Consider the following 19974-nt stretch of genomic DNA (forward strand, 5'->3'; position numbering starts at 1 on the left):
ATCCAAAGCATTTTCTCCTCAATGGACATGAACGGTGTACCCTTCCAGCTCTTCTCACTAGATTCCTGAGCAAGTCAAAAGTGCAGGAAAGAATTGTAACCCTGTTTCTTAATCTCAGCTGCAACATTTTAGATTCTATGGGATAGCAGAATCCTGCCTTTCCCCCTCTCAGAAGGAGTATGCTCAGGATCCAGTCAGCCAAGGAATTCTCGCTGGCGGGATCCCGGAGACAAGCATTTTCTGCCCAGGTCCCTGACTGTTGGGATTTCATGCCCCTTGCAAGTGTGTGGCAGAATTGGGGGGGGGGGGGCAAAGTGAAAAGGGACATCAGCCTGGAAACTTTACGAAGCCACAAGTGAGCTAAGTTCAACTCTCCTTGAATTCTGTTGACCCTTATCTAACTCTTAGCAAGTGCTACCAGAGTAACTGAGAAGATTCCTGTGGAGATTTTTAGCAATAAATCAGGAGACGGTGAGTTCTAGTCCCACCTTAGGCATGAAAACCAGCTGAGTGGTGTTGGGACAATTATCCAGGATGTGGTGAGTTCTAGACTCACCTAAGCTGCGAAAGCAGGCTGAGTGACTTTGAGCCAATCACCAGGAGACAGTGAGTTCTAGTCCTTCCTTAGGCATGAAAGCTGGATGGGACATTGGGCCAATCACTGTGAGACAGTGTTCTAGTGCTGCATTAAGGCACAAAAAACAGCTGGGCGACTCTGGGCCAATCACCAGGAAATGGTGAGTTCTAGTCCTGCCTTAGGCATGAAAGCTGGATGGGACATTGGGCCAATCACTGAGAGTTCTAGTTCTGCATTCAGGCACAAAAACAGCTGGGTGACTCTGGGCCAATCACCAGGAAATGGTGAGTTCTAGTCCTGGCTTAGGCATGAAAACCAGCTGGGTGACGTTGGGCCAATCACCACGAGACAGTGAGTTCTAGTGCTGCCTCAGCCATGAAAGCTAGGTGGGTGACTTTGGGCCAATCACCAGGTGATGAGGAGTTCTAGTTTCACCTTAGGCACAAAAGGTGACTGGGTAATTTGGGATTAAGTACTGTTTCTCAACCCACTTCACAAGGGGGTTGTTAAAATACAACAAGAAAGTTGTTGCAGATAAGTTAGCCATCTTCAGTTACTTGAAGAATAAAGATGGGACGCAAATAAATAACATTACCTTTCTGTCAAATACACATTTTCTTCAATGAGGTCGAAGTAGCAGGGCATTTTCCCTTCCTTGGCACATTCCTTCCAACGCTGAGGGTCCCGGAAGTCCTCCATGAAACACAACGGATGATCTGTCGGGGAACCGGGAGGCAGGATGGCCAACGGCTCACTCTCTGTTTTGATTTTCTTCCTTTCCTGGGAGCCCCCATCGCTCTCCGAATCGCTCCCCAAGTCGGTTAACCTTTTCTTCAGCGGCCCCCGTTCTTTCATCTCATTTCTTTCCATCACCTTTGCCCCTTGTTCTTTTCTCTCTCGGGAAGTCGTCGGGAAGTCTTTGGCCGAGTTGCTGCTGATCTCGTGGGCCTGTACCGACCCCTTTTCCCTGGGGTCCCGTGACTGGAACTTCACCGACTGGTCTGGGAAGTAGAGCTGGCTTTCGTCCACCCATCGGTCCACTTCTTCATACTCCTCGTGGTCCTCGGTGAGCGAATCAGGGACCTGTCCTTGCATACGCTCGTAACTAATGGCAGAAGGCCGGTTGGTCAGCCTTGGATCCCAGTAGCCACTGTCGGGCCAGTAACTGTGGGACCCCACGTACGGGCCTGGCGGTACGGGATAAACGTAACCTGGGAAAACTCCATAGCTACTATCAGGCTGTTGGTACGTGCTGCTGGGCTTCTCTGGTTGGGAGAAATCCCACCCCAGACTCCCCAAGTCCTCTGTCGAATGAAAGCCATCCTCCCGCGAGAAATCGGCAGGATGGGAAAGACCCGCGAAAGCAGACCTTCCCTGCCGACGGTCCGATTTGGAAACGCCGGTCTGCGGTCTGGACAGCGTGTTGGCCATTTCGAAACTGGAAAGGTAGTGTAGATCTTCTCCTTGTGACACGCCGGCCAACCGAGTGGCCGAGGTTGTCTCGCTGTAGACGATTCTCTCGTCTGGCTTGTGGAAAGCCTCGGTGGCCGGCTCAGAGTGGCTGGTGCTGTCAACGTCGTCACTCTGAGCCTGGGAGGCCTGTGGCTGAGGACCCCCCGACCCCTCGGTTCTCTTGAGCTCCATCGACGTCGCTAAGCTTCTCTCTGTCTCTCTAGGAGGCAAAGCTCTGGTTTCGTTTGGCAGGTTGTTACTCATTTCCAAACTATCTGGCGTGTCTTCGGAGAACGGCTTGGTGGACTCGGGCCGGCTGTCTTCCCAGTGATCCAAGTAACGTCGATTACTTTGGCTGTTTCGTGAAGAGCAAGAGCTGCTCTCTTCCAGGGTTAGGGTGGAATTCTTTGGAATGACCACCACGGACTGAAGGCGGTTCCTGGGAACGCTGCTATCATCCGAATCGGAGCCCTCGGTCTCGCTCTCGTCGCTCGGATGCTCGCTGGCACTTTCGGCCGTATCGGAATAATCTTCGTTGTGGACAGAGGAGATTTCTGGAGTATTGCTGCCGCTACCGTATCTGGGCTCTTCTTCTATGGTTTCGGTTTCTTCTACGGTGACAACGATATGACAAGAAGGGGACAACATATCTGAAAAGGCGGATTCTAGCAGAGAGTCCTCTTTGTCTTTCATCACCAAAACTCCAGGAGCTGGTTCGTCCACATCGGACGTCATCCCTTCATCAAAGACAACTGCATCTTTCTCCTCAAGTTCTTCCTTCTCTGGCTCCTTCATTGGCATCTCCAAATAATAGCAATGCTCATTCTTCAAAGGGGATTTCACTTTTTGGACAATGGAATCTGCAGGCAGGACATCTAATTCAAGGGCAACTTCAGGACACGTTAAGACTTCTTTAGCCTTCTGTTGGATGGCCGTCTCGAGATGGAGGATATTTTCAGAAGCTGGTTGTTGCTCTGCAACAGGCCGATTGTCTACTTCCACAGAATATTCTTCTGCTCTGAAATCTCTGACTGGTGTAGGCTCCACTGAACTGAAACCTGTGTATTTTTCATTTTCCTGAGCCAACTCGGATGGATTTCGATCCTCAATGTCAGTTGACGTGAAGGATTGAGCGGGGATCTCTGCGTGAACGCCCGTAGGAGGTTCTTGAGTAGCTCCTGTCTCTGAAGGCTCCGCTTCAATTTCAATTTCTGAATAACACAAAGAAACAGAGGCATCCTCTGGCAAGTAGCAAGGGGCGGGATCTTTGGTTTTACAAGAGGAATCTCTTGGATCACTCCCTTCCTTAGACAAGGTTTTAGAGTGACTGACATGCTTGGTAAAAGAAGATACATATTCAGATGAAGCAGGATTTGAAACCTCATTTTTTCCTTCCAGCAGCTGAAGGCTGGGTTCACCGGAAAAAATAAGAGACTCGTCTGGATTGTGTCCTTTGGGTAGAGATAGATTTTGGAGACCATCTGAGGAGAATCTAGGACTTTTGGCTTGACGGGGTAGCTCAGATCTATCTAAGTTATCATCAGAAGACAGGTCGCTCTCTTCTGCTTCAAAAGGAGGGGACAACCTCTTGGGGGTTCTCGTTTCCAGGCACCCACTTGTGTCCAGTTCCACTGGAGAAGACGTTCTTAAACTATCACCTCTCACGTCACCTACATATCCCGGGTCCTTAATACTGACATGGCTATCCATTCCTGCAAGCTCATACATCTTAGAAAGAGGGGGGCCTGCTTTTGATTCCTCTGGCTTTCTGAGTGTCAGTGAGTCACTGAGCGGACTTACTGGAGAAACAGACCGCTCTGCTTCTGGCTCCTGCGAATGAGCGGTTTTCGTTTCACAGCCCGGTACGCCAGAAGTCTCTGAGTCTACACAATTAGACTGATCTTTGATGTCCTCAGATTCTGTACAACAGAAAGAACTCTTAAATTTATCTGACTTGGGCGCAGATGACTTGGAAGAGCTGGGCCTGGATCGGGATGTATTCCCACTGCCTTCCGCTTTAGAATGGGAGGCGTCCCGCCGATGTCGCAGCTCGCTGACAGGTGAGCACCTTTTCGATAGGTCGCTTTCAGAAATCCTTCGTGTTTCCCTTTCTGACCTGGCCTGTTTTCCTCTTCTCTCCCCATCAGGATAAGAAGAATCTGTCTTGCTGCTTTCCCTCTCCGACTTTGAGTAAGAGGACGAGGTCCTGGAATCTCTGTAGGATGAGGAATGAGAAGATGTATGCCGTGAATCTGTAGACGATCTAGAATGCATCCTCCGGTACTCTTCTTCCGAATCGGAACTCTCCCTCACCCGGCTGTCCAGGTAAGAACGGGAATACCGTGTCTTCTCTCTATAAGGCGAGCTTCTGTGGTATCTCCGGTCAGAATCGTAGTAATGGGACCGCTCAGGTCTAGAATAGGATGAGCTGGTTCTAGAGCCCCTTTCGGATCTAGAGCGAGAGCGGGAGCGGCTTCGCCTCCTCTCCCTGTCTGATCTGGAGCGGGAGGAGTACCTCGATTCTCTTTCCGATCGGGAATAGCTGGAATATTTTTCATCCCTTTCCGATCTAGACCGCAGGGAGACCTTTGATGGCTCTTCCGTTTTTGAAGCCGCCGAGCTTTTCCGCGAGTCCTTTTCTTTCTCCGAGCTGGCTGCTGCTTTGATTTCGTGGGACCGCTGACTTGAAGAGGTCCTCACCGAATCTTCATCGGATTCAGAACCTGGCAACGTCCCCTCTGTCAACGAGAACTTCCTCCTTGCCTTCTTTGAACTTGGAGCGCCCTTGGAAACATCTGCCACTTCTTCCTCACTCTTCCCAACGTGGGAATGTCCTTTCGCGGAGGCTGGTTCGACATCCTCAGAAACACCAGGAGCCAGTTGTGCTTCAGAATCCCCCGCCAAGGGGCTCTGCAGTTCCAGAGCCTCCTGCGCTGGATTGGGCGGTGCTTCTTTTGTCGTTCGGATGACGGTCTCCACAAGGGACGTCAGCAGAGGAGGGAGGGGGGCTGGTGCTGCAGCTTGGGGTGCACCTACCGGAATCAGCACTGGTGTGGGAGCAGCTGGTTTTACCTGCAGAGGAGGAGGGGGAGGGGGAGGGGGAAAAGGGGGAGGAGGGGGAGGCGGGGATGACGGCATCTCCCCCAATTCTACCGCAGCAAGCGGCGGTGGAGCTAGTGGGACGGGTGGCACTGCAGAAGCCGGGAAAGGCTTTGTGGTAACATTTAGCAAATGTTTCTTGAAATGAATCTTGCCCAGTTCCGCCTTTGGCTTTGGGGGGGAGAATTCCTCGGAGACCCCCAAAGGATCGCCAAGTTCTGTTTTTGCCTTAGAAGCGAAGTCACTCGGGAGGGGTGGGAGCGACGTGCTTGGGCCTTCGCTCGGCTTCTCGTTCCCCAATGCGGCCAGGAACCGGTTTGGCAACGTCTTCTTGGTCAGGCTGAAACTGAAAGAGACTTTCTGCCTGCCTTGTTCCTCCAGGTTCACTTTTGTCCGGGTGCCTTTCGGTAAGAAACGGCTGGACGCCACTCCCTTGAAGACCGCCGGGCCTTTGACAAAGCCAGGCTTCTGGACATTTTCGCTCTTGCCCTGCAAGGCAAGATGGGATCAGGTCAAGAGCTATTTGGTTTCAGAATAGAGGAATGGGTTTAAAAAAAAAAAAGAGTCTGGCCCAAACAGATGGACGGCAGGTCAAGTTAGTTGACTGATAATGGATTTTCCTAACTGTGATTTTCTTTTAATGTTATCTATTAATTTGGCAAATACAGGTAGTCCTCAACGTACAGCAGTTTGTTTAGTGACAGTTCAAATTGACAACTATGGCACTGGGGAAAAATGACTTACGACTGGTTTTCACACTTACGACCGTTGCAGCATCCCCAGGGTCACGTGACCAAAACCCAGACGCTAGTCAACTGACTCGTACTTATGACAGTTGCGGTGTCTTCCCCTGATTCCCCCTTTGTGACCGCCTGACAAGTCAGTGGGAAGCCAGATTCACTCAACAGCTGTGCCACTGACATAAGAACTGCAGCCAGTCATTTAGCAACTGTGGCAAGAAAAGTCGTAAAATGGGTCAAAATTCACTTAACAAACGTCTCACTTAGTAAAAGAAATTTTGGGCTCAGTTGTGGCCATAAGTCAAGGGCTACCTGTACGAAGCACCTTTTGAGAAACATGGGAGGGAGGGCTGAAAGTCATTTTTGTTTCTCTCTCCACACACACACACCCCCCTCCAATGCCACTTCTCCTCTCCTAAAGGGCAACTCCTGGCACACGTCAAATCTTTCTTTCTAGACACCCAAAACAGAACAAAACCCTTACAAGGTCTTCGCTACCTCTCCCAAAACAGAAGTGGAGTTGAGTTAGTACGTACCTCGTTTTCTTCTTCCCTGTTGCCATCCAGATGAAACCGTGCAAGAGGGAGAGAAAAAAAAAAGAAAAAAGCATGAAAACTTAAAACAGAAACGACGCATGCTTTACAAGTTTAACAACTTTCACTTATGCTGAATGCTAATTTGCAACAAGGACAGGCAGTGGCTCACTTACAAATTGTCAACGTTAGTGGTACAAGCTATTTCTCCAGTCCTGGTATGTGTTACTCATTAAAAAAAAGTGTTCTAGCATCTCTCCTCAGTAAATCCTTGGTTTTCCCAACAAAACTGTCAATTTTCAAGCATGTGTGTGGTCATATCAAGAGTCCAGCAGCGCAGCGCCTCTCTTTCCCAAACTTATTTATTTATTTAGGGGATTTATATGGCTGCCCACTCACTCTCAGCGACTCCAGGTGGCTTACAAACAATAAAAACCTAATATAAAAAGAACAAAAAAAAAAACCAAATGTATTTTGAGGGCCTTCTGATATCAGAAATGTGAATTAAGGCAGAGGATCATGGATGCTAGCCACCTCCAAGGAGGAAGAGGGTCTGGAAATGCCATTTTCCAGGAACTTTTTACATGCGTTGATAGGGTAAACCTTGTTACAGCAAGTTGCAGCTCAGGTCTTGCAAAGTTTTCTCCTGATTCCGCATTCCGGAATCCCAATGCAATCCCAAGAATTCAGCTTCTAGATTTACTAAGAGAAAGCGGTAATATCTAAACATGAATAGTGAAACATTTGGGAAAATAAAAGTGTTCTCATGCTGGCAGTCCTTGATTTACAACTATAATTGGGAACTTCTGTCACTAAGCAAAGTAGTTGTATACACAGGTAGTCCTCGACTTACAACCATTACTTTAGTGTCCATTTGAAGTTACAATGGCTCTGAAAAAAGTAACTTGCAATCATTTTTCACACTTACGACCGTTGCAGCATCTCCAATCACGTCACCACAATTCAGACATTTCTCAACTGACTCATATTTATGACGGTTGCAGCATCCCATGGTCATGTGATCCCCTTTTGCGACCTTCTGACAAGCAAAGTCAATGGGGGAAGTCGAAATTACTTAACAACCATGTTACTCGCTTAACAACTGAAGTGATTCACATAACTGCTATGGAAGAAAGATCGTAAAATGGGGCATAACTCACTTAACAACTGTTTTGCTTAGCAACAGAAACGGTTAGCAACAATTGCAGTGGTAAGTCGTGAGATGCTTATATAGCAGGAAGGCCAAAAAAGCAGCAAAACTGACCTCAGCTAAGTTCTGTCACAAGTTAGGTTTGATCACTAGTTTTTCCCAAAAAAACTGCTGAGCCTCAAAATTACCAAGTTTCAAAGAATACACTTCAACCATCGTTAAATCCAGTTTTTTAAACCAGCATTGTCATTACACAGCTGCTGTTGGTTGCCGATGGAGAGGTTGTTGTTTATTTAAAAAAGGAAGATGGTTTTTGAGTTCTCGTTTAGGATAATTAACAACCTGCTAAGTTAAATGGCATGCTTATTTATTTCCAACTTTTTCTGCAGATGGTTATAGACCAAGTTTTTAGTTTGCATGAACTGTATGCAACTGTAACCTGGTTTTAGAGTATTTTATCATACTGTAAGCAGCTGGCTAGATAAGATCATCAGTGCTAAAAGGGAGAGAGGTTTGCTGCAAATGCCCCTCCTAGCCCTGATGACATTCCCTAGTTGGGTCACGAAACATCTGTAAGGAAACCACCCAGCTCAGAGAGCCCCAGGGACGCCATATTCCTTTTTCTTCTTCCTCCTCCTCCTCCAAGCCCTGATGAGGTTCCCTAGTTGGGTCATGAAATGTCTGCAAGGAAACCACCCAGCTCAGGAAGCACCAGGGACCCCACTAGGAGGAGAAAATGTAATTCCAGATTCTGGAGATATACCTTAAGTCTACACTTTATGGAAGCAACTGAAATAATCTCTTTCTATGTCATAAAATCATGGCGAAGCCCAGAAATGTCCTCAATACAAAAGTCATTTCCATCAGTTTGAGACATCCGCAATTCAGCAAAAGCTGAATGATCGAAAAACTGTGCTTTCATTTTTGTTTTGTTTTTTAAAAAACGAACTCCGTTGAGGAATGAAAAATATTACCTCTACTGAAAACATCAGCTCATATTCTCTTTCCCGTAATTCCTTCTCACTAGAAGTCCTCCGGACCATTTTTCTTTACACTTTTGGGGGGACACCTGCTGATTTGCTAATTGTAATATTCCAAACCATCCTGAAATTAATTTTGTTGGTGAAATTTCTTCCTGATACAATTACAATCTTTTCCAAACTGTTTGCTATACATCTATCTTGTTATAAACATTCCTTAAAGCAGTGCGTCTCAAACTCGGCAACTTTAAGAGGGGTGGACCTCAACTCCCAGAATTCCCTAGTCAACAGGGCTGATTGGGGAATTCTGGGAGTAGAGGTCCACCTAAAAGTTGCCAAGTTTGAGACGCACTGCTTTGGAGGAATTGACAAGCTACACAAAACGTGCTACGTACTATCGTTAATATAGATGTCCTTTAACTTAACTGTATAAGATTACATTCTATTTATTTATACGGCCAAGTTTTAACAGGACAGATGATATCACTGTAAAGTTGCTTATTCTGCATAGAACTGATAATCCAGCATAAATTAAAATCACTTAAAAACTGGCTTGCTTAACAACCGAAATTTTGGGACCAACTGTGGTCACAACTGGAGAACTAAATGTATATTTATCAGATTTTTCCTTATGCACAGGTCACAAATGGGGGTGGGCAAAGTGTTCTCCGGAAAACTTGCTGGCGACAATTCTGCAAAACATGGGAATTGTTCAGATTAGAGAAAGGTAGCTAAAATGAGGTCGGCCAGATCTGCAGGTGGTTTATGAAAGGGGGATTCCAAGCGATCTGAATAGGTCACCTGGGTTGAAAAGGATCAAGGAAGGACCCTGACAGGATCAAGGAAGCAGATCTCAAAGGAAGCATAAGAAGATGGCCAGCTGCACTGCTGAGGTGTGTTTGAACTGGTTGCCGTGGAGACGGCAAACAGCATTATTTGCTTCAGGAAACCAACCGTGTAAGCAGGAGTGGCAGAACGGTTTGTAAGCTGATCAGAAGTGCAATTAAACTCAGTGGGATGCAAGCGACACAGAGGAAAGCGCAGAGTTCTACGATCTGCAAGGCTCAATAAAGTCCGATTTGCAGACTATATGGAAAAAAACCCCAATTTCTAGAATCAAATCATCTAGGATACACTAGTCCTTGTTCGAACTTACTACGGGGCTGAAAAAGGGACTTACTGTTTTTCACACTTACGACTGCTGCAGCATCCATCTCGGTGGCCACGCAATCAAAATTTGGACGCTCGACTCACATTTACGACGGGTCGCGGTGTCCCGAGGGGTCACATGACCCCCTTTAGCGAACTTCTGCCAAGCAAAGCCGAGGAAGCCAGATTCACTTCACAACCGTGTTCCTAACTTTTAACCACTGCGGAGGGTTTGCTTAACATGCCTGGCAGGAAAGGTCGTAAAAAGGAGGCAGAGCTCACCTAACAACTGTCTCGCTTAGCAACAGAAATTTTGGGCTCAAGTGTGGTCATAAGTCGAGGATTGACTGCACCCCCCCCCCAAGTTGCTGAATAGCCAATCGAGGTGTTAAGATTAGGCTAAGTCTCCACTGCTTGGACTAAATTCTGTATGTTGTTGTTGGCCAGCCTTTCCCCTTAAAGCAGGGGTGGGGTACCTCGGCTCTTTTATGACTCTTGGACTTCAACTCCCAGAATTCCTGAGCCAGCCATGCTGAGGGGAAAGGGAGGGGTTTCCAGACTGAGCCACGTTGGCTCAGGAATTCTGGGAGTTGAAGTCCACGAGTCATGAGGGGGCCATAGTTCCCTCATGCTGGCTCAGGAATTCTGGGAGTTGAAGTCCACGAGTCATGAGGACCCAGATTGTTGGGGGCAATTAAGCTGACTTTGTAATGATGCCGCTTGGGGGGTGTATGAAAGCCCTAATAAGCAGGCATATACATAGAATGAAGGCTACTGCTAAGCTTGTAAGCCGCCCTGAGTCTTCGGAGAAGGGCGGGATATAAATGGAATTAAATAAAATAAATAAATAAAATAAAATGAGGGGGCCATAGTTCCCTCATGCTGGCTCAGGAATTCTGGGAGTTGAAGTCCACGAGTCACGAAGAGGCCATAGTTCCCTGATGGCTCAGGAATTCTGGGAGCTGAAGTCCACGAGTCATGAGGGGGCCATCGTTCCCTCATGCTGGCTCAGGAATTCTGGGAGCTGAAGTCCACGAGTCATGAGGGGGCCATAGTTCCCTCATGCTGGCTCAGGAATTCTGGGAGTCTACGAGTCACAAGGGGGCCATAGTTCCCTGATGGCTCAGGAATTCTGGGAGCTGAAGTCCACAAGTCATGAGGGGGCCATCGTTCCCTCATGCTGGCTCAGGAATTCTGGGAGTTGGAAGTCCACGAGTCATGATGGGGCCATAGTTCCCCCATACTGGCTGAGGAATTCTGGGAGTTGAAGTCCACCAGTCACAAAAGAGCCCAGGTGGCCTACCCCTGCCTTAAAGGAGGTCTTGCTACTAACGTTCAAGGCCAAGCATACAGCAAGACACATCACAGGCCGCCCTGGACTTACGACCACCATTTCTGCTTCTAAGCGGGGCAGTGGTTCAGTGAACTGCACCTCATTTTACAACTTCTTTTTGCCACGTCGGCTAAGCGGATCCCTGTAGTTGTTCAGCGAGTCACACGGTTGTTCAGCAGATCTATCTGGCCTCCCTTCATCATAAATATGAATCAGTTGCCGAGGGTCTGAATTCTGATCACGTGACCATGCGGACGCTGCAACGGTCGTTAAGGGTGCAAAAAGGGCCATGCCGATTTTTTCCAGTGCCGTTGTAACTTCAAGTGGTCCCTAAATAGTTGTAAGTCGAGGAGCACCTGAAAGTGTCGTTGAGAAGGCCGAAAAATGAAAAAGGTGCAGATGTCAAAGAGTTATTATTTTCAAGAGCCGCAAGGCTCTTCCTGATGACTATAATCGCTACCACATAATTGCACCACCGACTCGCCTCTGTTTAACCCACTTTGCCAACTGTGTTTTGCAACGAGCAAACGGTTCTGGCTAAAAACTAAGATTACCAATTAATGCCCCCTCCCAAGGGGGGGAAGCGAAAGGGAGAGAGGCACAGGAGGGCTGTGAAACAAGCAACACAAATTTGTCCACCACTCACACACCCAGGGCTGAAATCACGAGAAGATGCTGCAAAGGTGGAGCTAGCCAGGGAAACAAAATTTAAATCGTATTTCTGCCTCTTCCAACACTGGATTCTGCCGTCCTCCCAATGTTAATCAGTCTCTGAAGAGTCATCTTGCCCGTTACAGGCAGTCCTCGACTTACAATTCATTTACTGATCCTTCAAAGTTACAATGGCACTGGATAAACTTGACTTATGACCGGTTTTCAGAGTTATGACCGCTGCAGCATCCCAACAGTCCCATGATCAAAATCTAAATGCTCGGCAACCAGTTCATATTTATGACGGGGTTTCAGTGTCTCAAGGTCACGTGATCACCTTTTGCGAGCTTTTAACGATGGGGAAGCCAGATTCTCTTACCAACCCCGTGACTAGTTTAACAACTGCAGGGATAGACTTAACAATGGAGGAAAGAAAGGTCGTAAAATGGGGCAAAACTCAATTAACTGTCTCGCTTAGCAACAAAAATTTTGGGGCTCCGTGTGTGGTCGTAAGCTGAGGACCTATCTGTAACCCAGCCAGTGCTAGATGTAAGCTCGCCCTACAAGCATGGTGATACAGGCAGTCCTCGACTTAGGAATGGAAGTATCCAAATATGTCCATTGATAAGCAAGACGGTCCTTAAATGAGACGTGCATCACCATATGGTCTTTTTTTTGTCGCGGCGGTTAAGGAAACCACTGAAGCTGTTAAGTGAATCGTGAGGTTTGTTAAGCGAGTTTGGCGTCCGCCACGGCCTTGCTAGTCAGAAGCTTGCAAATGGGATCACGTGACCCAGGGGCACGGCAACCGTCAAACCTGAAGTTTGATCCCATGACCATGTGACAATGGCCATAAATGTGAAAACGGGTCCTAGGGTCACTTTTTTCAATGTCCTTGTAACTTTGAATGGTCATTAAATGAATGGTTGTATGTCAAGGACTATCTGTGTCTCGCCAAGCAATGCCACAGCCTCAAGCATCCCTAGATAAGAGGGGGTCACCAAGCTACCAGCTTCTGTTAGGCCACAACTGGGGGAGAACGAAAACCACAGGAGACAAATCCACAACAGCCTATATGAGAAAGCCATCTCACAAGATGGTTGCCGTGCTACAGATGGGTAGTTTGCACCCTCTATCTGTAAATTCCAGAAATACAGAATGACGGGGTTGGAAGGGACCATGGAGGTCTTCTATTCCATCCCCCTGCGCAAGCAGGAGGCACCCACCTTCATTTATTCCAGATTAACACAAGCCTGGGTTTGCATTGAACTAGGTGAAGTGAACCACTGATTTATTGCCTAACTCTTGGGTTTCATGCTCATTTTATGCCACGAGTCAAATATTAACCAGGCACATTTCTGGTATAAGTGGTTGGTGAGCCTGGCCTGGACATAAAAACTAGCCATTTTAAGGAGAAAGTAGGATGAAGTGAAATGCTGTTCAGCACTAAAAGGAATTTATTTTTATAAAAAAATAATTTATATTATTTAAAATAGCAGACAGCATGCTCATAAATAAAACAAAAATAAATTTATTTTAAGCTACTTGTAGCCTGGTCTTATTAGTTTTTTAAATAACTCAAGGCACCACCATATCCAACACACCTTCCTCCTCCTCCTCCTCCTCCTCTCTCCACAACAGTCCTTTGAGGTAGGTTGGGCCGAGAGGGAGGGACTGGCCCCAAGTCACCCAGCCAGTTCTCATGCCTCAGGCGGGACTAGAACTCCCCGTCTCCTGGTGATTGGCCCAAAGTCACCCAGCTGGCTTTTGTGCCTAATAAGGCGGGACTAGAACTGACTGGCACCAGGTGATTGGCCCAAAGTCACCCAGCCGGCTTTCCTGCCCAAGGCAAGACCTGATATTCATCTCAGACTGGGATATATGATGTGTGCCTGTATGTGTGTTACACACAGAGGCACATGGTCAGGTCTGCCATCTTCACCTCTCTGCTGCACTGGCATCCTGCCACCGATCGTAAGGGAGGGCGGGAAGGAATCTGCGGCAGGACTGTGTGGGCCTAGGAGCCAGAAGACCAAAGAGCAAGAGGGGAGACATGCTGAGAAAATAAAACCAGCCTCCACCAAGGACACCTGGCTCGGTAACCGAATGGGAAACAGCGGGGAGAGGCGCCAAACATCCCAACGAGGAGGGGAGGGGAGGATATTCAGACCTAGCTTTACTTTCTCTGCAAGCGCTCGGCTTCTTGAGTGAGAGAGGTTGAGGCTCTTCCTTTTCCTAAACGTTTGGGGCAGGTCTGAGGCCATCTCCTGCCTGCCTTGGTAAAATGAGCCCCTTAAAAGGCAGCTGACCTCAGAGCTGAGCACTTTGGTTTCCTCTGCCAGCCACCGTTCAAAACTGCTTTTCTCAGCAATTATGCCAGGGAAGGGAAAATATATATATATATATATATATATATATATATATATATATATATATATATATATATATATATATATATATATATATATATATATATATATATACACACACATATATAGACACATATACACACACACACATATATACACATACACATATATAGACACATATACACACACACACACACACACACACACATATACACATACACACATACACACATGTAGATAGATAGATAGATATAGATATATAGATTAGATATAGATATAGATATAGATATAGAGAGATATAGTCAGGTTTCAGCTGAAAAAGATTTAAGACCAATGACCGTTTCTGAATTTGCAGGGGAGCCCTTCATGCTTAAAATTCCAAGCTGTGGCGTTTTTTGGGGTGTTGTCTACCCCCCCACTCAGCAAACGGGAGGAAATAAGCACTGAAACTCTTTCCCCATGCCAAGAAAACCCACAGAAATCAATCTGCGACTGCAGGGAGTCCTCAACTTACGACCATAATCCAGGCCAGGACTTCCGTTGCTGCGTTAAACAAGGCAGCTGCTAAGTTAAGTGAGTTTGCCCCCGATTTTACCAGGTTGGTTGAGCAAATCACTGCAGTCGTTAAGTGAATCGTGCAGTCATTAAAGAAATCTGGCTTCCCCCATTGACTGTGCTTGATGGAATCGAATAGAATATTTTTACTGTCACTATGTAACTCACAACAAAATTAAGTTAACTTTAATTTAAATTTAAATTAAATTAACGGAAGCCAGCTGGGGAGGTCTCAAACAGGATTCAAATGAGCCCAAATTCTGATCACATGACCAAGGGGACGCTGAAATAGTCGTAAGTGTGAGGACCAGTCTTAAGTCACTTTTTTCAGTAACACTCTAACTTCAGTCACTGAAGGAATGGTTGTAAGTCAAGGACTAAACATAATACCATTCATTTAGCAACAGTTAGAAGTTAGAGCGGCATTGAAAAATGTGATTTATGACCATTTTCCACACGTGATGAAAATTCAGACAACTGACTCATATTTACAACGGTTGCCGTTTCTCCCGGGGTCACGTGATCCCCTTCTGCGACCTTCTGACGAGCAAGGTCAATGGGGGAAGCCAGATTCGCTTTACAACCAGGTGACTAACTTAACCAACTGCAGCAATTCGCTTAACAACTGTGGCAAGAAAAATCGTAAAATGGGGCAAAAGTCACCTGCCAACTGCCTCGCTTAGCAACAGAAATTTTGGGCTCAACTGTGGTCATGAGTTAAAGACTACCCAAATTTTGCCTGTTAATTGTAACTTCCTGTAATGATCAGCCATACGCTAACAGTTCCCCCTATTTTAAGGCCCCTCTGTGGTGGCGGCCATCTTCTCCAGCAAGCAAAAAGCATCTCTGAGACATAAATGGGTTTATTTCCAAGTTGTTCTCTGCCCTTTTCCTGTCTTATTCTGACACTCAGCTCTCCTTTGCAACCCACTGCAGGCACGCACCTCTTAAAAAATTTATGGCACTCGGAGAGCAAGGCCAGGAGGGAACAAATATTGCTCAAGATGCAGAGAGCAACTTAAAAGAAGTACAGCAAACCACATCTACTTGTTTCACCTAAGCCAAAAAAAAATTATCTGCTCTTAACAGAATGGTGGATACCTTATAGCTCATAAAACGGATGATCCCTGAAAACATGGAGCAGAGGCCGCCCCTGAAGGCAAGGCATTTTGGAGCCCCTATCTTTGCGATTCTGAAATTTATTTAAGCACCCACCCTTACAAAGGATGAGGAGGAGGAATACACTAAAAGGCAGAAATTTGTTTCCTGCCAATCTAATCAAAAGCCTAACACTTTAAAATACAGGAAGGAAGAGAAAAGACGACGACAGAGGAAGGAAGGAAGGAGGGAGGGAGGGAAAAAGGAAAGGAGAGAAGAAGGAATAGAGAAGAGGAAAAGAAAAGGAGAGACAAGAGAAGAACAAAAGGAAGGGGGGAGGGGAGGGACTTCCTGCCAATAATTCTACCCCAAAGAATTGTGTGAACGTTCCTTGCTTCGACATCCACAGGGGGGGGGGGCGGGGGGAGGAAATATTGAATTTACATTAGCAAAACAGAAGCTGAATTTCATTTTTTTTGTTTGTGCGATTAATTTCTGGAATTGCACAATGTTGCTTAAGCATCCACAAAATAAGGAGAGAAGACACCAGTGTAATTTGCAAAAACAAAGGTTTACCCTATTGCCTTGGTCCAAGTTTTTACCTTTCTACCTCTTCAGACCCATCCACATTCTTTGAAAAGATACACCTGTGGTCCCTTTCCACCTCAGAGGTGACTGCAATTTCAGCGCTGCTAGGTGTATTAGCTTTATGGTGTCCACTGGGATCCTTCAGTGTGAAAGCCGTGCTATAAAAATAAAACAGGATTCAAGAGAAACAGTTGAGGGTTATCTGCTCAGACGAGAAAGGGGAGAAAGGAAGGGCTCGGCTGCCGAAATCCGTTCTTGCCAGGAAACAGAAATGGCAGCCCAGTTCTGCTCAGGGCTGGATTAACAGAACAGCGAGAGCTGGGAGGGACCTTGGAGGTCTTCTAGTCAAAACCTCCTGCTAGACAAATTCAAGACAAGGGGCTGTCCAGCCTCTTCTTGAAAACCTCCGGGGATGGAGCACCCACAACTTCTGGAGGACAAGCCATTCCACTGATTAACTGATCCGAGATTAGAGAATAACAGAACAGCAGAACTGGAAGGGACCCTGGGGGGGGGGGTCTTCCTAGTCCAACCCCGTACTCGAGCAGGAGACGCTATGCCATTTCGGACAAATGGCTGTCGAATTTCTTCTGGGAAACCTCCAGTGATGGCTCAACCGCAACTTCTGGAAGCAAGCAGTTCTACTGATTGCTCTGTCAGGAAATTTCTCCTCCTTTTCTAGATTGCTTCTTCCCTTGATAAGGATTAATGAGCTGGGCCCAAAGCACTATCAATAGTGCATTTTCCTAAACCTCAGAGAACGTGGGTGCTTTTGTCCTCAGTAGATTTATCTTATTGTTTGTAAGCGGCCCAGAACTGCCTTATTGGTGAGAAGGTGGCATATAAATTTCATAAATAATACTAATGGAAGTCCCCCAAATCCACAACTCACTCACTCACTCTCTATCTCTCTCCATTATACAGGCATGTGTAAGTCAAATTTCTGAATGCAATTAATTCAACTATGCCTTGAGACAATACAAAGTATCCCTTTGTGTGATAAAAAATTATATATTGGAAACAACCTACCAAGAATACAGGTAGTCCTCAACTTACAACAGTTCATTTAGTGATCAAAGTTATGTCACAGTGACTTACGACTATTTTTTCACATTTACAATTATTGTAGCATCCTTATGGTCACGTGATGACAATTCAGATGCTTGGCAACCGACTCATATTTATGACAGATGCAGTGTGTTGGGCGGGGGTCACATGATCCCCTTTTGCGACCTTCTGAGAAGCAGTCAGTGGGGAAGCCGTGTTATTTACAATTTACAACTGTGTTACTAACTTAACTGCAGTGATTCACTTAGCAACTGTGACAAGGTCGTAAAATGGGACAAAACTCATTTAACAAATGTTTCAGTTAGCAACAGAAATTTTGGGCTCAATTGTGGTCATAAGTCAAGGACTCCCTGTATTTTCCCTTCTTATTTGCTTGTCCTCTCGGACTAAAGACCTATGGATATTTTTTTTTGTTTTAAACACAAGGAAAAAGGTAGGGGAGACTCTACATATACAAAACATTTTAGAGAAAAATTCATAATAGGCTTATAGAAAAAGCCAAGTGCCTCTAAGCAGGTACTCTCTCTAGAGCTGGATTCAAATTCTTATCAAACAATAGCAGCCCTTTGTCCTTTTCACGTTTGCTTCCTAAGGATTTTTTTTTTTAATAGCTGCTGAGCCTGTTGTTACAGACACAGTTCCCCAATTCCCAATCTTCCACGTTTGGGGTTTGCTTCCTCAAACTTATTCCCCAGAGACCTGGATTTAAAAAGAAAACGTGAATTACAGCTGGCACAGATACACTTGTGGGGGAACATTTCCAACCAAATATCTTTCTTCCACAACCATAGTTTACTCAGAAAGGAGGCAGATGCTTTAAAAGATTCCCCCGCATGTGCTAGCCATGCTCCGACTCACATGGTGCCCTTTGGATCCAGATCAAGGCTCAACTTATTATCTCAGTTACTTTCAGCCATCATGCAGAACTTAGAATAGGAATGGGTTACTTGACCTGGGGGGGGGGGCTACGTAAGAAACTGGGGTTGTTTTGGAGGGCAGAAGCATTAGGGCTGTGAAGGTGCATAGGAACACGAACACACACACACACACACACACACACACACACACACACACGTAAATTGAAAAAGGGAAAGCAGTTGCCTAGAAAATGAATGCAATCCACACGGACTGGACATGGGCATAAAATGGCCAGGTCTGAATTAGAATCACAGAGCGGGAAGGGACCCTGGAGGTCTTCTAAGGCAGGAAGCCTTATTTTTCCTTCAGCTAAAGAAGACCTTGGTGGTTCTCTAGTCCAACCTCCTGCTTGAGCAGCGAACTTAGTCCTTTCTTTCTCCTCCATTTAAGAAACCTTGAAGATCTTCTAGCATCTAATCCAGCCCTTGTGGTGCAAAGCAGGAGACTTTTTCTTCCTTCTGCGGCTAAGAAACCTTGCAGGTCTTCTAGTCCAACCACCCTTTGTTCAAGGCAGGAGACACTGGCTTCTCTCTCCTTCTCCAGTCTGGCCTCCTGGCCAGGGCAGGAGGCCTTAAGTCTTCCCCAGGGTAACTTTTTTGGCTGTTATAGAAACCTCTTGCCTGAAGACGAGGCCCAAAAGAGGCAGCAATACAGCTCAAAATGCAGAAATTACAGGAGGTTATTCTGAAAGACGGCCTAATATAAAGCAGCAACCGTGCTCTCTCTCTCAAGGAAAGGAAACACACACACACACACACACAAAAAGCCAGACCAAACACATCCCCAAATCCAAGGATTTAAGCCGGAGGGGGGAGGGGGAGCAGGGCAAGGGTCTCCCCTTGTCCACACTGCACGGCCCCCCCCTCAAAAAAAAAAAAGCCAGGCTCGGCTGCTTCAGGTGCTGCAAAGGGGAGGGGGAAATAAAGCCTAGAAAAAGGAAAAACAGACAAATAAAGCTCGTCGGGAGAAGGAAAACCCCCCCCACCCCGAAAGGGAAGCTGGAGGGGCTCGTCCACATGGTAGAAGGGAAATTGGGGGGGTCAGAAGCCCCCCACCTAAAGCTTTTCGTGGGGAAACTGCTGCCCCCCCAGGGTGGGGAGAGGAGGAAGGGGGGACAGCCTCCCCCCCCATGGAGAAAAACACCCCCTCCCTTTCCTAGACCAGCCCCCCCTCCCCGCAGCCCGGAAATCGGCCTTCCCGCCCGCTTTGTTTCCCACCCCCCCGGCCTGGGCTCGCCGGGGCCGGCCGCCGCTCTCACGCGAGGCCGGGGATGCGCGGCCTACTCGGGCCCGCCGCTCCGCTCCCCCCTCCCCCCTCCGAAAGGCCGCGGGGGGTCTCCGAGGGGCGGGGCCAGGGCGACCGTTGCTCCGGCGGGCGGGCGGGGGGGGAGCGTAAGGCGCGAGGCCTCCCGGGGAGACGTCGGCCCCCTCCCCTCCCCCCGCGAGGCCCACTTACTCAGGGGTGGGGTGCTCGGGGTCGTAGAAGTCCCCCATGGCGGCGGCGGAGGCTCCTCCTGCCCGGCACGAAGCCCCGATCCGCCCGCCGGGCGCACGGCCGGGATGCTCCGCTCCCTCTGCGCCGCCGCCTCCCGCTCACATCCTCTTCTGACGCCGCCGCCGCCGCCGAGCCCAGCCGAGCGGAGCCGAGCGGAGCCGAGCGGCCTCCTTACCCTCCTCCCGCCGCTCGGCCACGCCCCTCCCCGGCCACGCCCCTC

General features: G+C 47.4%; 1 protein-coding gene across 1 annotated transcript; it reads right to left on the minus strand.

Annotated features, from left to right (window-relative positions):
* Positions 1 to 1168: 1168 nt before the first annotated feature.
* On the minus strand, positions 1169 to 19833 carry LOC310650496 (histone-lysine N-methyltransferase SETD2-like; the record flags this gene model as incomplete). The annotated part of the gene is given in 6 exon segments (XM_083380051.1): positions 1169 to 5617; positions 6405 to 6420; positions 16289 to 16337; positions 16340 to 16367; positions 16369 to 16432; positions 19716 to 19833. Coding segments are annotated over 6 exon segments (4644 nt in total). The 5' UTR covers positions 19754 to 19833.
* Between the last annotated feature and the right edge of the window lie 141 nt (positions 19834 to 19974).

Source organism: Vipera ursinii (assembly GCF_947247035.1).
Source record: "Vipera ursinii genome assembly, contig: SUPER_Z_unloc_2, whole genome shotgun sequence".
Taxonomy (NCBI): Eukaryota; Metazoa; Chordata; class Lepidosauria; order Squamata; family Viperidae; genus Vipera; species Vipera ursinii.